The following is a 19,941-nucleotide window of genomic DNA, read 5'->3' on the forward strand; positions in this document are numbered from 1 at the left end:
GTGTGTGTTTTATATATATATATATATATATGTATGTGTGTGTGTTTTATGTATTGATTCTATTTTTAAAGAGAAAAAAAACAGGTTAATGTCGAAATTATTTTTATAGACATACACATCATAAACGACCTAATTCATATGGGAAGTTCAAAAGGGAAGTAATTTTTTTTTTTTGATTTAAACAAGATGGCGGCAATTTCTTTTTCACTTGCTAACACGATTAAAGTTGTTTCGTTTAATAATTCAGTAATATTCAGGTAATTTCAACTGCATAATTTGGAAGCTACTATTGTAATTTATTAGAATTGAAAAGAAACCATTGTGTTTTTTTTAAATCTGAAAACTCCATTTATCGACTACAAAATCTCGTCCCAATTCTGTAGAAGTGCCGTATTTTGTGTATATATACATTTTTTGGTTTGAAAAGCCGTTCTTAACATAGGGAGGGGGTATTTTGTACCTATTCTGTACTTTAACCTTACAACTGAATAAAAAAAATATATAAAACTTTAATTAAACTTGGAAATACGGTTTAAAAAATAGCGCGGATCAGTAAGTACATTAGCACCATTTTTTTAGTTAACACATTTTTCCAAAAAAAATTTTGTTTCTCGATCTTAACTGAGGAAAATTGATTTTCTTTTTTATTCTTCAGAATGTTTTAGATAAAACTTCATAATTTTTATCATTCAGACTTTTATTCGCATTCGAGACGTTTCGGCCGATGATTGCATCGGCCTTTTTTAAGTGCATCTTTTCGAATTTGGAAACTTTTTCGTCGAATTTCGGCATCTTATGTTAAACACTGAAATCTGTGCGGAACTGGTGGAGTGGTGGACCCTTTATTTGATCCACGGAGGTAGGTTATTCTTATTCCGTCATCTATGACCAAGCAGAATTGGGTTAATTTGTTATTTCTTTCTTTTATTGGCGAACCTGTAGGAGATCAATTAAGTGAATTTTTTTAATAAGAACTTTAATCCAAAGCGGGTGCGTACAATGTAATTTTCCCCCAATATTTTCATTTTTTTAATGTCTTGATTAAACTATACAAGTACCAAATAAATAAAAGGAACGGTATCGTTTAGAAATAAAAAAATAATATGAAACAAAAACGAAAGACTCCAAAATTACGCTGGGTAATATATATATATATATATATATATATATATATATATATATAAAATATATATAATGATTATATTTTTAAAGAGAGAAAAAAAACAGGTTAATGTCGAGATTATTTTTATAGGTATACACATCATAAACGACCTAATTCATAATATCAAAAGGCGAAATTTAAAAAAAAAAAATCAACAACAATGATCGTTTTAAATGTTATTTTCTTCTCATTTTTTTGGTACTTACGTAGAATGCGGATCGTGCAGAAATCATAACGTTATTATTTAGAAACCCATTGAAACGTAGAAACACGTGGCTGTGAAGGAAGGGGGGCTTTTTTTTTTAACTATTCTCAGAATAGTCTATTCTGTACTTTCTCCTAACAATTTAATAAGCAAAAGGGGCTTGTATTACAATCGACAGAAGTACGAAAAAGTGGTCAAAAATTAAAAACTATAACAAATAAATGTTATGGCAAGATAAGTTACTCTTTTTTTACCTATCTGGAAAGGTTTTAGTGGTTTTACTCATTTTAAAATGTTTCATCGGTTTGAGAATCATACAGTGTCTATTGATATATTTAAACAAGACAAGTGGCGGCGGCTGATTGTTAAATACGTGAAGTTTGGGAAAATGAGTTAAAACTAAAAAATTATACAAAATACTGTTAAGAAACCCATCCAATACATGTCACGATGCCATATACATATACTGGATGGGTTTCTAACAGTATTTTGTGCGCTTCTACACTACTAGGACGAAATTTCGGAAATCGTAATACTGAATTCCACATGAAAACAATGCTATTTACGTATTCCTCGTATTTTTAAGATGATTATATCCAAAAATTACAAAAATCGATAAGGTAGAAAATTATTTATTAAAGAAAATTTAAAATAGAATTTGATGAAAACGATTGTAAGACACAGAGTTCAAAAGGGAGGTAATTTTCTGTTTTGATTTAAACAAGATGGCGGCAATTTCTTTTTCACTTGCTAACTCGATTAAAGTTGTTTTGTTTAATAATCCAGGAATATACAGGTAATTTCGACTGCATAATTTGGAAGCTACTATTGTAACTTATTAGAATTGACAAAAAAAAATCAGTTGAAACCATTGCGTTTTTATCTAAAAACTCCATTTATCGACTACAAAATCTCATCCCAATTCTGTAGGAGCGCCGTATTTTGTATGTATATATATATATATATATATATATATATATATATATATATATTAGTTTTAACACATTTTTCGAAAAAAATTTGTTTCTCGATCTTAACTGAAGAAAAATTGATTTTCTTTTTTATTATTCAGATCATTTTATTATTCGTATCATTCACATATCTTGGTTGTTATATTCGAGACGTTTCGGCCGATGTAATCACCGGCCTTTTTTAAGTGCATCTTTTCGAATTTGGAAACTTTCCCGTCGAATTTCGACATCTTATGCTAAACACTGAAATCTGTACGGAATTGAACCCTTTATTTGATCCACGGAGGTAGATTATTCTTAATCCGTCATCTATGACCAAGTAGAATTGGGTTAATTTATGTTATTTAATTGGCGGACCTGTACGAGAGTGCCCACCCCCTAAAAATACGTGTTTGTAACACTTTTTTTAAATTACATTTTCACCCCAAAACAACACACAGTGCCACTTTGATGTAGAGGGGGGAGAGGGCTACTATCAGGGACATAAGTTGCAGGGATACTATGTAGGGAGTTTAGCAGCAAGATGTCTGTTTACACTACACTACCGTTTCTTGGCCTTTTGGTCAAGATCAAAGTGTAGTGTCTGTTCTTCAGATGCTGCACTTCCATTTCTTGTTCTCTTTCGGTGGAGGAGACAATTTTTATTTTTGTACCTTTTCTCCACGTTAAAAAACGACCCTGGTGTCTAACTCTGTCCCGTGGGGAGGCATAGTAAATAGGTACACTACACTTGAACTTCTGCATGTCAGTACAGTTGGGGAAGCAGGAACCCGGAAGAGAATTCCAAAGTGCGGCAGTGAAAGGGAAGAAACTCTTATCCCCCCCCCCCCGGCCCGACAATTATAGATTACAGACTTAAGTATCATATTAGCAGAAAAAAAATTGAAAAAAAATTAATTTAATGACTTAAGGGGATTTCACTTTGTCTTTATAACGTTCTAATCACGTGACACGTCGGTAAGAAATGGACCGTAAGTCAGGTAGTAATGAAGTAGAACGTTATAATGAGAAAGTGAACCCCCTTCTTAAAAGTCATTAAATTTCTTCTTTTTTTTTTTTTCTTTTAAATTATTCTTTTAATATTTATTTTCATCTAATATGATTATTAAGTCTAATCTATGATAATTGTCCGAAAAAAGTTTTGTAAATTTTTACGACGTGCCCCAGCGTAAACAACCCACAACCACCCATGTTAAGAACAGTTTTCGGAATACCCTCCTACCCTCCCCATGTTAAGAACGGCTTTCGGAACAAACACCCCCTAACCTCGAAAGCCGTTCTTAACATGAGTGGTTTTGGCCCAACCACTGGTTGGGGTGGAGGTTTATACTACGCTGGGGGGGGGGGCAGGTCGTAAAAAATAAGGGTATAAAAACACGCATTTTTAGGAGGGTTGGTACTTTCGTACAGGTCCGCCTTTAAATTATCAAAATAAATTGAGCCTTTCAACCTACAGGAGAACTGTCATTTCGAATTATGGCGGAATTTTAACCGGTATTTCTGCAGTTGGTATTTTTTTTTTTTTTACAACCTAACCCAGCGTAGTATAAAAAATCCCTAACCTCCCCATGTTAAGAACGGCTCTCGGAATAAACATCCCCAATCTCGAAAACTATACTAAATAACTAAAACATACTATAAAAATAATAGGGGGAGGGATGATTCTCGTTCAGGTCCGCCAGAATTATTAATGGATCCATGTGCAAATTCGAAATTCCGTCTAGGTTGCCCAAAAAAAGTCAACATAAAGATAGCAAGTTCTGACTAAAAGGCTCCAAAGTTCGAAAATATAGCACCTGAAGAAGGTCGAAGGTTACATCGGCTGGAACGTTGTGATTATAATCATCGAAATGAGAATAGTCGAAATATTTTAAATTATTAATAATTTTTACCTAAAAAAAAAAAAAAATGCATTCCGAAACTAAAAACTTCATATCTGATTTAAAAGCATATAATAATAAAAAACCTGCAAGTCCAAACGATTCGTTGATTAAAATTAATATCTGAGCCAAACACAAAATAAAACTAACATTTGTGACAATCTTGTGTTAATGATTAATCAGAAGAGATAACGGATATATATATTTTTTTGCAGAAATATTGAAGTAATTAAATACAAAAATATGAAAACAATTTTAAGCGGACGCCATTAATATCGTCCATAGAAGAAAATCATTTTTTTTTTTCTATTTTAATAGAAATATTGCGTTAAAGAAAAATATTTATTTTTCTGTTTTACTCTGAACGATTGAACTGACAAATAGGAAATTCACAAACAATGATAAATGTATAGAAAAAAAATAGATAAAAAAAAATAATAAATAAGAATGATACAATCCGACGTTGTCCGGGAAGGATTTTTATTGTTGTTTTTTTTTTTACTTTCATTTTTGTTTTGTTTTTGTTTTGTATTTTTTGCACCCTTTTTATTCACCCCCCCCCCCTTTTTTAGATTGTTTTTTGTTTGCTTTTACGAAATTGTTATTTATTTTAAAAGTTCAATTTTATTACAATGTCGTTTAATCATTAAATAATTATCAATTAAACCAAATTGGTAACAAGCTCATTTTAAGACGGTAGATATTGTTTATTTATGAATTTAATGCATGGGTCGATGTCAAGTTTCTTTCCAACTCCATCAAAAACTTTAAAATGACGACTTTTAAAGGTTTTCGGTGGTGCTGAAAACGAATATCACATTTAAATTTGGGGCAGATAAGTAGTTTTCATGATATGAAGAAATTACTTTTTTTTAAAAGTGGGGGATCACTTTCCTATATAAACTTAACGTAAAATGAGCACCCACTTTCTGCTCACCTAGTAATTTCTTCATATCATAAAGCATATTAACTGTGATATTCGTTTTCAGCACCCCCGAAAACCGGCGCTGTTTTTTACTAAGAGATTAGATTCAATTTTATTATTACTATGTCGTTTAATCATTAAATTATTACCAATTGAACCAAATTGGTAACAAGCTAATTTTAAGACGGTAGATACTGTTGTTTATTTATAAATTTAATCGATGTAAATAATTTACAAAAATGTTCAATTTTTTAATTAAATAAGAGTGTGATAAGAATTTTAGTCAAAAAATGGCATTCTTTTTGTCAGTTTCAATGCTTCCAAATTCCTTTCAAATCCCGAAGGGTCACGAAGTAATTCCTTTTTATTTATGTAAATATTTATTATACTTATGCAGTAGAACACGAACCGTGCCATTTTTTATTTATTTATTCTTTTTTAGATAGGATTTTCAAGTTAAATTCGATGTTTATAGTATCTTTTGTTTATTAAATTGTTAGGTGAAAGTACAGAATAGTTACAAAAAAAAAAAAAAAACACCTTCCCAATGGGTTTTTAAATAATAACGTTCTTGTTTCAGCATCGTTCGTATTCTGCATAAGTACATTTTTTAATCAATAATAAAGATTAGAATGGTTGCTTTGTTGATTAACGAAACCGAAATGCAGTCTGGTGGATTTAATTTCGTAATTTAATTTGTTTGAATAGGATTTTTTGTTTTTTTAAAGTCCGCTTTCGTACTTTACGCTATTGCATATATATATATATATATATATATATATATATATATATATATATATATATATATATATATATATATATATTTTAATCCAATAATCGATTCAATAGTCTATAGAAATAATAATGTGTAAGTTACGCAGAGGCAAGAAACACACACATACACACAAGAAGTGGTCAGACAATTCTATTAATATAGACAATAACAATAATAATAACAATGTGTGACCTAAACCAACAAAAGTGCATACGTTTATTCAAAAAGGTCTCAAACAGACTTTTAATGTCTGCCCGGTTCTCTACAGTTTGTTCTTACTGGTTCGATGTTCAACTCAAAACAATAAATCAGAAAACACTAATCATATGCTCTTTTTTTTTTTTTTTTTCCTATTATTATTTTGTTATTTTATTATTTTTAGATGATTATCCTCGCCAGATGAAAGCAGACCCCCGCCTTTTGAAATCATGCCACAAACACAAACGAATCCATCTTTTTCTAAACACTTCTGCCCTCTCTCTCTTTCTCTATGTACCTCTCTTTTTTTTTCCGTCACACCCCCCTCTCTCTTTATCTATCTACCTATCTCTCTCTCGACTCGCTGTTCACACAGACACGACGAATGCTGTCCCATAATTCGTCACATTTCAAAAGCCTTAAAAGTAAATAGAAATGGCGCAAGACTTTTGGGACACACACTCTTAATATTGACTTACTTTTTTTCCCCCCATCTAAGAGTGCTTTTAGCTATAAAACGGATCGACGACGGACACTATGGTTTTATTATTTGTATCATAATCATTATTATAACCATCATAGTTCACGATTAGTATTATTTTATCGACCAGCGCTGAGTTCTTTTAAAATAATTACTGTGTTACCGAGTGTCAGTCTGCAGTGATCGACTTGGTAAATAAAAAAAAAATTAAAAAAATGCTATTAATGGTTGTTTTTTTGAAAATATCGTTAGCTTTTGTGTTGTCTTTCTTAATCGACACGGTATAGTCGGGAACGATTGTTTCATAGGATCAGTTAAACACTGAGCTTATATATTCCACAGTCTGAACAAAAAAATGGGAGAAAACATACGGGGATAAGATTGAAAATATTACTAACCTCATTGCCAGCCATATTTCCGACCTTGGTACGTGCTCCCCTGCTCGGGACTGTCAAGGGACATAACTCTGTTCATCTCTCATATAATGGTTTAATGAGCTATTTTTTTCTTATTATTTGTTTAGCACTGTTTATTATTTATTTTCTCTTTTATTTGTTTAGCTTTGTTTATTATTTATTTGTGACTATTCTTATTATTTGTTTGTTTATTTATTATTATTCCTTTTTTTTCTTATTATTTGTTCATTCTTTTATTATTATTTATTTATCTATTTATTTATTCTTTTTCTTATTATTTATTTTATCTATTATTTATTTTTTTATCTATTTATTATTTATTTTTCATTTATTTATTTATTAAACATAATGACAAACCAAAGTTTAAATTTTCTTTTTGTTTTGGATTTTTTTTTTTTTTTTTTTTTTTAAATTTTTTTTTTAGACGAAGATTGGTGATTTTAAATATTCGAACTACTATTCTCATCTTAGGTGTTACTGTTACAGTCGCAACGTTTCGGCCGATATAATCTCCGGCCTTATTCGGGTTCATTAGGGACTGCCAAACGATTGTGAAAAATGGACCGCATGTTTCCGTGACGTCAGATTTGTGTTAACTATACGAACTATGGAAAAGCAGAAGCAACTTAATGATTTTGTAAAACCTTTGTTTATCTTCTTCAAACTGCAATTAATAATTAATCTTTGTTATAATTTTGTTAGGTTTTAAGATTTACAGAGTTTAACGATTAATAATATTATAAACATTTGTATATTTAAATATGAAATACGGTTTTACTGAATTTTCATTTGGTTACTTACGGGGTTCCATATTTTGTACGGTAAAAAGAGATATACAAAATATGAGGAGGGGATACAAAATGCTTAATATTTGTGCAATAATATTTTCAAACTGGTTTTAATCTGGCGATAAAATAGCTGACAAGAGTCTTGTTTATATTTATGTATTATTTGGTGACTTTAATGTCAACCACAAAAACTGGCTTGGATTCTCTACTTACACAGATGCAGCGGGCAGCACAACTCATAGCTTCACTATATCTCACTCCCTATCACAAATTGTTACGTTTCCAACCCGTTTCCCTGACCAGGAAGAACAACACGCATCACTTCTAGATCTGTTTTTGACCACAGTTCCCGATGACTGCATAACGAAGGCCCACAGCCCACTCGGGAACGCTGATCATGCAATGATAATGGTTGAAATCGCCCTAAACTCTAGAGCCAAAACTGAAGAGCCAGTGCTCAAAACAACGAGATATTATAAAAAGGCTGACTGGGAAGCCATCAGGGAACTAATTAGAGATGCCCCATGGAGAAATATTTTTTCACTCCCTGCTGAACAGTGTGCAAACGAGACCACTGACTGGTTCAAAACTGCAATCGAAGCGCATGTTCCCATGAGGAAATTTAATAGTAAGCCCCACTCTCCCCAATGGTTTACGTCGACTTGCGCAACTGCCATTGCTCAAAAGCAGCATGCATACCGTAGGTTTAACCGACATAAGTCCAGTTCAAACAGACTGAAGTATATAGAAGCTAGAAATAATGTTAAGAAAGAAATAGCGACAGCTAAGAGAGAATTTACGGAAACCACCAAAAAGCGCATCGAAGCACAAAAACCAGAAACTCGAGACTTCTAGAAAATCTACAACAGTGTAGTAAATAATGGGCAATCAACAATTCCCCCACTAACCAACAATCACGAGGTTGTCTCCTCAGCAACCGACAAGGCTAACATGCTTGCCAGTCGGTTTGCCTCAAACTCCACACTGGATCCTTCCAACCACCCCCTACCTGAATTTCCTATGCGGACAGACGCCATGCTAGACGATCTGAAAACCACCCCTGCTCAGGTGCATGCTATCATAAAAAACCTTGACACTTCAAAAGCATGTGGACCCGATCTTATCCCAGCTGTGCTATTAAAAAAGTGCTCAGCCGAAGTAGCTCCAGTTCTCTCCAAACTCTACAACAAATGCCTTAATGAAGCTTGCTTTCCGGGCTGTTGGAAAACTGCTTCTGTTGTATTAGTATTCAAGAATTCTGGCGAAAGAACTGACCCATCAAATTATCGCCCCATTAGCCTCCTCCCACTTTTTGCCAAAATATTTGAGACCTTAATTAACCATGCTCTAGTCCATCACTAAACTTCTGACTGACAAACAATATGGATTTAGACAAGCCCGTTCCACAGCAGACATCCTAACTGCGGTCTCTGAACGTATATACCATTCACTGGACAAAGCGGGGAGGGCAGAGTGGTAGCTCTAGATATATCTAAGGCTTTTGACAGGGTATGGCATGAGGGTCTCCTCAGGAAAATTAGATCATACGGTATCACTGGTAGAATACTTAACATAATTAAATCCTTCTTAGATAAGAGAAAAATCCAGGTTGTCCTCGACCGTCGTACATCTAAACAATATGATATAAATGCGGGGGTGCCCCAGGGTTCTATCCTTGGACCTCTATTGTTCCTGATATTCATAAATGACCTCCCAGACAAAATTGCTTCTGAGATGGGTATATATGCTGATGACACTACACTCTATGGCAGGCACGACAGGAAGACGAATGAACACATTTCTAAAGAAATGGCAGAAACACTAGAGGAAGACCTCCAATCTGTGGTGGAATGAGGACAAAAGTGATTGGTCGCGTTCAATGCCGCCAAGACTAAACTAGTTTCATTCAATAATTACAAGAAACCCTATCTACCACCAATAGCAATGGCCAACGACTCTTTATCTGAGAGTACATCTTTCAACATTCACAGGAAACATGAGTTGGAACAATTACATTGAAGGCATTGCCAGGGCCGCTGTAAGAAAGGTGGGCTCTCTCTACCGTACTAGAAAACTAATAACACCCGAAAGTATCCTGTACCTCTATAAGGCCACCATTCGCCCATGTATTGAGTATTGCTGTCACATCTGGGCTGGTGCATCTGCTACTAGTCTCTCGCTCCTTGACAAGGTTCAAAAGAGAGTCGCAAACCTGATAGGCCCTGAACTGGTATCTAAGCTTCAGCCTCTGTCCCATCGACGAAATGTTGCATCGCTCTGCCTTTTCTACAAGTATTTTAGTGATGAATGCTCTGACAAACTGCAATCACTTGTGCCCTCACGACGTGAGCACCCTCGACAAACCCGACAGGCTGCTAAATCCCACCCCCACACTGTAGAGATCCCTAGATGTAAAAGATCTTTTTACTCCAATAGTTTCTTCCCCAGAACCGCTAGACTCTGGAATTCCATTCCAGGTCCCTGCTTCCCCAACAGTACTAAGTGCAGAAGTTCAAGTGTAACGTGAACCGACATCTTGCTGCCCAAATCCCTACATAGTACCCCAGTAGTTGTTGCCCCTGATAGTAGCCCCCTACACCAAAGTGGCAATTTGCCTTGTTTGGGGTGAAAATGTAATTAAAAAAAAAAAAATAAATAAAAAAAAACTTAATATTTATAAAAAATTTAAACGCAATTAATTAAAAATATATGTTGTAACGGAACATTTTGAAATAATGGAATTTTAATCGTTTTAAGAAGTTTCTTTTTCTTTGCGATTCAACTGATTATAGTATATATTAATTCGAAAAAATGCTATTTAAAAAAACATTAAATTTATATCATTTTTTAATTGCAACTTCAAGGTAAATTTTTGTTCAATATGTGTATTCAAACTTAAAAAATAAATATGTTTTACTTATTTGAACTCTTATGCTTCATAATAAATAGAAATTTTGATAGATTTAAATATATTTTGTTCAAATTTCGAAAAAAAATACATATGGGGAGGGGGGACACGCACTTAAAAAATATTTTCTCTTGTATATTTTATGTAAACTGCATTTTATATGTAATTTCATTCTAAAAATTTTTTTTTTTTTTTTTTTAATTACATTTTCACCCCAAACAAGGCAAATTGCCACTTTGGTGTAGGGGGCTACTATCAGGGGCAACAACTACTGGGGTACTATGTAGGGATTTGGGCAGCAAGATGTCCGTTCACGTTACACTTGATGGATAAGTATCGAAAATTTCACGAAAATCTGACCATTAGTTGATTTTTGCTAGATTTATTAAACACTGGTATGTTTTCACGTTCGAAATGCTTACTACATGGGAACGTTATTTTAAAGCGCCAATCATCTAAACACGATTTTCGCCTCGCAATTTCATTATTTTCGTCCGATGAAAAAATTTTTTAAAATTATTACTAGTTTATTTTGCCCTTATTTTAAAGGTACTCCTTGGGCGTTGAGTTCCATGGCGACCAGCAGAAAAACAAGCGTCGCTCCCTTCCTGGTTTATTTTGCCTTTCTTCTTTTAAATGGTACAAAAGTTATATTGATAATATTAATTTATAATAAAGTTACATTGTGTTACATGTTGGGGGGGGGGTAATTCTGTGGTGACTTTTGGCAGTCCCTAGGGTCCATATTTTCAGACATGGAAAGTTTTATTTATTTATTTATTTATTTATTTATAGTTTTTTAAGCATAATGACAAACCGAAATTTTAATATTCTTATTTTTCTTTTGTCTTTATTATTATTATTATTATTTTGTTTATTTTATAATTTAATTTTTATTTCATTTTATTTATTTATTTTTTTAAACATAATGACAAACTGAATAGTCTTATTTTTGTTTTGGATTTTTTTTTTATTAGATGAGGATTGATAACTTGGAATATTCGAAGTACTATTCTCATCTTAGGTGTTACATTAGCAGTGTCAGAAATCGCCATTAAAAATGCGTGATAAAAACTTGAATAATTCGACCGCCTATCTTTCAAAGCTTATAACTATTTGAAAAATGTAATTCAAACGCTATTGTTTTTTTTTTCAATTAAAGGAGCAAAGACCAAATTAAAAAAAAAAAAAGTTTTAATACCAAATTATGCAATATTTGTTTTTTTAAATCGGTTTTCTTTAAAAAAAGATTTAAAGAAAATCAACGAATTTTAATTACTTCGATAATAATAATATATATATACATTCCAAAAAATCATTTACCTATAAAAATACTAATCAATGAGTACTTCCATTCTTCATTGTTAAGAATTTATCCATATTTATATTTTATATTCCATGTCCTTTTTAAATGAAATACATTTTAAGCAAGGATTCAAAAAACCGTGACATCAGATATTTTTCACAGTTGAAATAAAGGGAGACAAATGTCTGCTTTTCTTCGAGTTGACATCTTCGGTGGCTTTAAGCACCAGAATTAATGTCTTTTTCTATTGCATGCTGTAAACAAAAGTTAGTAAATATGGGCCACCGTAGTTTAAAAATGATCCCATTGCACTTATCAGTTTTTGCCGTTTGTTTTTTATTCTCTCAAAGAAATACATGAGTTTTTGATTTGATATACTTTATTTCTTCTTTATGAAGTGAATTTTTTTTTTTTAAATATCTAAAAAAAAAAGAAAAATGCATTGAATGAAATAGAAAAAATTGTTGTAATTGTACGAAATTTTCTGAACAATATAACAAGATTATAAGGTTTCATTTAAAAAAAAAATTCAACATGGGTTTTTAAAAAAAAAATGGTTTTAAACTTTGGACTTTGCAGGTAAATTTGCAAATAAGTTTTTTTGTTTTAAATTAGCTTTTTTTATTGATATTTTATCTTCAATTTGTGATATATAAATTTGAGGTGAGAAAATTAATTATTTTCATTTTAATAGACATTTTAAAATGGGGGGGGGTAAATTTAAAAAGAAAACGCTTGTCTAGAATATTATATTCGGTTTATTGGAAAGAGCATAAAATTTCACATTGAACCTGAAAATATCTTAAAAATTGAACCAATAGAAAAATTTTGATAGATTTTTAAAGTTTAAAAATTGAAAAAAATTTAACTCGTAAAATTCAATTGATTTCATTACATAAAACAAATGGCTGCATGAACGCGCACAGACACTTTGTAAACACTGTTTTTTAAAAAATAAAAAATAATATTTCTATAATTTTTTAAATGACTTTAATAGTTTATTTTGGAAGTATATTCCATAAAGAAAATAAATAACCCACTTTAAAAAGAGAAATTACAAGTTTTTATATTTTATTCACAGTTTTGTGTTAGGGGTGTCAAAAATTCCCAAAAAGTTCTGATACACCTAGTGTTACATTCATAACGTTTCAGCCGATGTAATCTTCGGCCTTCTTTGGGTTCATATTTTCAAACCTGGAAACTTTTATTTAGTTATTGTTTATTTATTTTGTGCTTGTTAAGCAATAGTCGACAAATCGATTTTTTTTTTTTAAATATATCGTTTGAAGCAAAAACAATATTACATATTTAATTGCCATGTCGAAAATAGTAACATATCCAAAAATTGTGAAAATTTGAGTAGAACAACTACTATTGTGTGCCTATTTACTTACCTCCTCACGAGGGCAGAGTTAGACACAAGGTCGATGTTTACTGTGGGGAAGATCCAGCTCCACAAAAATGGCACTCTGGGTAGGAACAAAAATAAAATTTGTCTAAGTCATGAAGGATTTCTCCTCCATTGACCGAGGACAGAAAAGGTGAAGTGTAGCATCAGAACAGATACTACACTGTGATCTTAACACACTAAAAAAAAGTCTGCCGCTATAGACAACAAATATTGCAGCCATTAATACTGGCTTTCAAGCCAACTTTGAAGATGTGAGGTGGCATGATGTGGCCCTCAGTAGAAACCGCATCAAAAACCATAACCGTGGTTAGAAACTTTGTTGAAGAATCCGAATTTACATTTTGAGGGTGCTGGTAATGGTCCTGTTGAGATAACTTGTATTAGTAGAGAGCATGAGTTGTACAGTGGTGCATCTCTAATTTCACTCGTTGAACAGTGTGTCACTTTCAGACATGACGGAAACAAAAAATGAAAAATCGTTTTTCATCAAACAGAAATGGAACCATGTCATCTTTTCTATGGTGACAATTTTATGGTTCCACCCTGCATCTTCTCAACCACTCATTTCCATGACTAATGTTACCTAGGAGATTTTTCGTTCAAACTCCTCAAAAATTCACAGGCAACATGAATTGGAACAAATACATTGAAGGTTGCTACAAAAAATTGGTCTCTCTACTGTGCTAGAAAATTACATCTGACAATCTCCTATATCTTTACTGCCTAACTGGTATTCCACCACCACATATCAGGCGAGATGTCATCACCAGAATAGAACGGTACAAACAGCTTAACGACCACAGGCACTCGCTGTTTGGCCACCAATCAGTGAGACAAAGACTAAAATCTCGCAGTAGCTTCATCAGTATAGAGGAAATCGATCCCGGGCAAGCTGCCTTCTATAGCATGGAACGATGGCGAGACTATAACAGCAGGAATAAAAATGAAGCCCTACCAGACCCCAAAAGAAACACTCCCCCAGGGTTCAAACCTTGGTAGAAAAAACTGGGTGGCTCTAAATAGAGCTAGAGCCAAAGTAGGCAAAACAAAAGACAATCTCTACAAGTGGGGCCTAGACACCTAACCATTATGTCCATGTGGAGAGGTACAAACGATGCACCACCTTAGGGAAAACTGCCGATTGGGTCCTCATTGCTCAAACCAAGACCTTAAGGAGGCAAACAGCACTGCCATGTGATGGGTTAATTTCTATTGCGATAAGCCACGATTCACCCATTCACATCGTCACGTCTGGGTTGGTGCATCTACCACTTGTCTCTTCATTTTAGACAGGATCCAAAAAGTAGTTTCCAATCTACTAGCTCCCGCACTATCGGCTAAGCTCTAACACTTGTTCCATCATCTCAATGCTGCATCCATATGCCAGTTTTACAAGTACTAATGGAATGTGCTCTGATAAATTCCTAATACTTGTGCCCCCTCGATGTACACACTCTCGGCTAACCCAACAGGCAGCAAAATCCCACCCTTTTCACTGTTGAAATTCCTAGATGCTGGAGTCTGTTCTTGTTTACAGTGCTACAACCTGGACACTCACCAAAAGATTGGAAAGAAAGCTAGACGGTATGTACACCCGTATGCTACAAACAGTGTTAAATATATCTTGGCAAGATCATCCCACAGAGCAGCAACTTTATGGCAACCTACCTGCCATATCTACTACCATCAGAGAGTGACGCCTATGATTTGCTAGTCACTGCCAAAGGAGCAAGCAAGAGCTGGTGAGAAATATATTACACATGATGCCAACTGTAATCCTGAAGATCTGAGGCAGCTGATGGAAGACGGGGAAATCTGAAGAAAGTCGCATTGGTCTGGGCAAAGAGCCCAACCAGATAAGATAAGTTTCTTCTTAGGGAAACTCTGGAATACTTTCCCTATTTTCTTCTTCTCTGACTGTACTAATGTGCTGAAATTCAAATGTAATGTGAACAAACATGTCCTCAGATACATGGTAGAATGATAAAATTGTTGCCTTAAAGAAAGCAACACTACAACTTTATTTTAAAACTTTTGTTGAAAAAAATCAATTCTGGTAACTTGATTATGTATTAGAGCTGACATCTATTCAATATAGCCACCTTCAGCCTCAATCACCGCCTCGTTACAGGTCCAGAACTGGGAGCATGCCTTTTCCACAAGCACCGATGGGAGCTCGGTGAATACTCAGCAGAGAGTGGCAATGAGGCTGACTTTAGTGTTGTGAGAGGTCATGTTGGTGATGTTCTCAATGTATGACCAAATGAAGTAGTCCAGCAGGTTCAGGTCTGTGGAAGAAGGAGCCAGTCAAAGAAGGGTACAAAGTTGTAACACTCCTTCTGAAACCAAGCCTGGGTCACTTTGGATTTGTGGGCCGGCGCCGAGTTCTGCTGCTACACCCAGAGTTTTCCAGTGGCCACCTGATTGTACCAAGGGACCACTACACTCTTCGCATCGAACGACCCATATCATCATATGAAAAAGCCTAATCCACATGCGGCAAGCGAAAACTGTTGAATATTTATCTTCCCGAAGTCAAGCAAATTAAATAGATAGGCGACCTACGTTGTTAACTCTGAGATATTATGATTAATATGTGATATAAAAAGTTTTAAGAAGTTGTGAGCCGACCGACAGCTTCTCTGAATAAAGCCTTTCTTGGACATACACAAAAAGCGAACATGCATACACACATTTTCGCTTTTATATAGACAGACTAGCAGGGGGTACCCGGCGTTGCCTGGGTGTTGGGGGGGGGGGTATGTAGGAGAGGGTGACCCTGTTTTAATATTATAAAAAAAAACAAGATGTTAAGAAAAATTGGAAAAACCAATACAAAGCAAAACAGCGAACAAATGTAAAAAAAAAAAAAATGTGTAAAAGAGGAAAAAAAGTTTAGGTAGAAGGACAGGCTCGAACCCGAAACATCGAGGCTAAGACGGAAAAAAAAATGCCCAACCTACGCCAAAAAGCCATAAAACTGATAACAGATTAAATTAAATCTTTAAAAACACTTGCAGGTGGTTTTAAACTAACGTCAACGTTTTCTGGGTCAAGCATGACGTCATTGTCGTAGTAGCAAGAGCAGAGAAAATTAAGAAACGATTTTTTCGGCACCCTTCCCTGTACAAAACTGATGATTTTAGGGTGAAGGAATTAATGTTTTTGGCCAATTTTTCGATATTTGTCGGGCGAAGGTTGGAACTTTAAAATGATACCTATCTGTCGAAAATCCGTGACCGGTGTCGAAAGTTTTTGCGAGACATACAAACACACATACATCCATACATAATACATACATGCACACATTTTCGCTTTTATATATATAGATAGAAGATAGACGATGGATTTTTACAGTAATCCGAAAATTTTTTCCAAAATCTCATTAGCTAAATATTTAGAAATTTTAAAAGAATTGAAATCGGTAATCAATTTTTTTCCTAAATCAATTTGAATACAATATTTTTCTTTGAACTTTAAAATCATGAGCTGTGTTTTTATTTATTTATTTTTATTTATTTATTTTTTTTTTCGTGGGGGCAATTTATGAATCAGCTTTTAGCTGTACAAGGTTTTAAAAATAATTAGAAAAATTTATACATTTTTGAAATATTTTCAATCTAGTCACAGAAGCACAAAACGGACTCAAAAATAAATTACAAAACAAAAAAAACAGATATTTTTTAAATAGCTGATTTAATGTGGCCATACAATAAAAAGGACAGGTAACCGAATTTCAATCAGGAATTAATTATTTAAAACTTTTTTGTCTAGACAACGTTATGAGCAAGGTCTTAAGATTCCCACGACTTCTAAACTGTACTCGTGCAGTAGCTTGATTAAAAAGAAAAGTTAAAACCCGATTTTAAAAAAAAAAAAGCGTTGATTTTTTTTTTTTTTTTTTTCTTTTTTGTTAAATTTGGACATGAATGCAATTATAGACAAATGATGGCTTCAAAGATTTAAAAAAAAAAAAAACACAATATAAGGATCATACTATAATAAAGCTTTGGTGTTTGCAATTAAAGCAACAGGATCGTTCCATTGATACAAAATAGGTGTGCATCTGCATATTTGGGTCATTGTGACCTGGTAGACGAATCCAGAATTTACTTTAAAATCTTGCTTTCTGAAGGTTTTCGGTTGGTTGGTTGTTTTTGTTTTACGGCATATCAACCTTTTTCAGGTTATTTAATGCCGAATCTAGTTATTTTGAGGAACGATTTCTAATGGAGTATATATATTTTTTTTTTTAAGTCAGATTCTATTTAACCCATAGTTGGGACCCTAACAGGTACTACCACTCTGGGTCAGAGTGGACCTGGGAGCAATGGCAATTAAAGGGTGGCTCCACACTCCCTAAGGCCTGCAAGGTGGGGCCACACCATCGGATATAGTTTAAGGTCATATCCAGGACCGAAGGTTTTCGGGTGTGCTAAAACCGGATATGGCATTTACAATTGGGGCCAGCGACTAGTTTTCACAATACTTAAAAGAACCTTTCCCCATGCTTCATGTAGTAATATAACGTGGCGGCCATATTTTTAAAAATCTTACTTGGTTTCCACCTTAACATTTTCCTTTAAAATGATGATTTTTTCAAGTTTTCGGGTATGCTGAAAACGAATATCACATTTAAATTTTCCGCAAATAGGTAGTTTTCTGAATATTAAGCAATGTAAGTCTTGGCAAATGTGTAGTTTAGCGGCGTAAAATATTTGACAAACAAAAAATTATAAAACCTATTTATTTTTATATAAAACACATTATTAGACCCAAAGGCTAAAATAAAACCAGAAAAAATTTCATTTTTATTATTTTTTAAAATTATTTTTATTAGAATAAATGTACGATATTCGAAGTCACCATATTGCTTTTAAAATTTGGCCTTTCTAAGGTTTGAAAGATTGGCCTTTTTAAGGCTAAATTTAGTCTTTTTAAGGCTAAATTTAGTCTTTTTTTACGCTCTTTAATGAACCATATTTTTTGGCCGCTATATATTTTTTGTAATGAAAAAGGATAAAAAACGCCAAATTTTAAAAGCGCACCAGCGGCCTTGAATGTCGTACATCTAGTCTAACAAAAAATGATGAAAATATAATAAAAATAAATTTTTTCTGATTTTATTTCAGCTTAATAATGTGTTTTATATAAAAATAAATAGTTTTTATAATTTTTTGTTTGTCAAATAATTTACGCCGCTAAACTACACATTTACCTAAATCTTTATGTTATAAGTGCTGCCCATTGTTGTACGCGCAAATATTTTTTTACATAAAAAAAAACTGATTAACTCTTCTATCTTGAAAATTCATTACATTATTGCTGTTTTTAACAAATATGGCCGCCATGTTATATTACTGCATGAAACATGCGGAAGAGTATCTTTTAAGTATCGTGAAAAATAGTTGCCAGTCCCAGTTTTAAATGCGATATTTGTTTTCAGCACACCCGAAATCCTATACAAAACAAGTTTTTTTTTTAAAGCTAGGTTTTGTCTTGGTCTACCAGGCCACAATTACCCATATTTCTTTTATCTTCTTAATTTCCGTTAACAACCATTTTACATTTTGATGTAAACAAATTCTTGTTGAGTCGTCCTCTTGAATGTTCACTTTTTGACAAATCACAACAACAGTTACCAATCCCTTTGATAAACAGTGTGTAGCAGAATCAAATAGAACTCTTTTTTGACTGTGCGATATGGCACATACTGACCAATCAGAGGCATAGCGCAGGGATCTTCCTTACCTCCTTAAGGAACTGTAACTGCTTCCGTCCCGGACAAGAAAAACTCTCCCTTTTCCAGCAAGACGTCAAGGAGAGCGGACCTGTTTCCTCTCTCTCTCTCTCTCTCTCTCTCTCTCTCTCTCTCTCTCTCTCTCTCTCTCTGCCTACATCAGTATCGACGGTCCCCACTTGGAAATAACTACCGGGCAAAGGCAGATGAGTTCTACCCCAGCTATATCTAAATGGCATCTTGCCTTACTTCAATAAACCTTTTCCTTGCAAGTTTTACAAAGTCGTTTGTTCGTTTATTCAGTAGCTTGTGTTGAAAAAATTATTTTATTAGGGAGTGCCCGAAAAGCATTAACTCAACTCCCTAAAAGTGACATATTTGTCAAAAAAAAAGGAAAACTACTAAATTTTATTTCTAAAACTAAACGGAAATAATACAGGGTGTTTCAAAAGTCTTGGGAACATAAAGATTTTTAATAACTCAAAAACTATTAAGAGTTAAAAAATGAAATTGGTACCGTTGGAAAGGTTAAAGTTTCAAGTTTTGTGGGGAATCTTCAAACTTGCTCAATATGAGCACCATTCGTCACACGGCAGACATCTAGTCGATAGTCCATTTCCTGCCAAACGCGTTCCAGCATCTTAACGTCAATGGTTCCCACAACTGCCGTTATTCGAGCCTTTAGTTCGTCAATATCTCTTGGAAGGGGCGGCACATAGACTTGTTGCTTGACAAAGCCCCAAAGGAAAAAGTCACACTCAGTACCCCATATGCG

General features: G+C 33.7%; 2 protein-coding genes and 1 pseudogene across 2 annotated transcripts in view; 2 read left to right on the forward strand and 1 right to left on the reverse strand.

The window, feature by feature from the left end:
• LOC145283917 (vitamin D3 receptor B-like) overlaps nt 1-7,113 on the reverse strand; it is a 176,458-nt gene extending 169,345 nt beyond the window's left edge. The window contains exon 1 of the mRNA XM_080133018.1: nt 6,996-7,113. Within this exon, the coding sequence (XP_079989144.1) occupies nt 6,996-7,010 (15 nt within the window). The 5' untranslated portion in view covers nt 7,011-7,113. The remainder of the gene's footprint in view (nt 1-6,995) is intronic.
• Nucleotides 1-19,941, forward strand: part of LOC145283916 (uncharacterized) — an 81,957-nt gene that overhangs the window by 472 nt on the left and 61,544 nt on the right. The window lies entirely within an intron of this gene.
• On the forward strand, nt 2,882-3,087 carry LOC145284232 (U2 spliceosomal RNA; annotated as a pseudogene).

Source organism: Euprymna scolopes, chromosome 8 (assembly GCF_053919585.1).
Source record: "Euprymna scolopes isolate OS-2025 chromosome 8, ASM5391958v1, whole genome shotgun sequence".
In the NCBI taxonomy this organism is placed as follows: Eukaryota; Metazoa; Mollusca; class Cephalopoda; order Sepiida; family Sepiolidae; genus Euprymna; species Euprymna scolopes.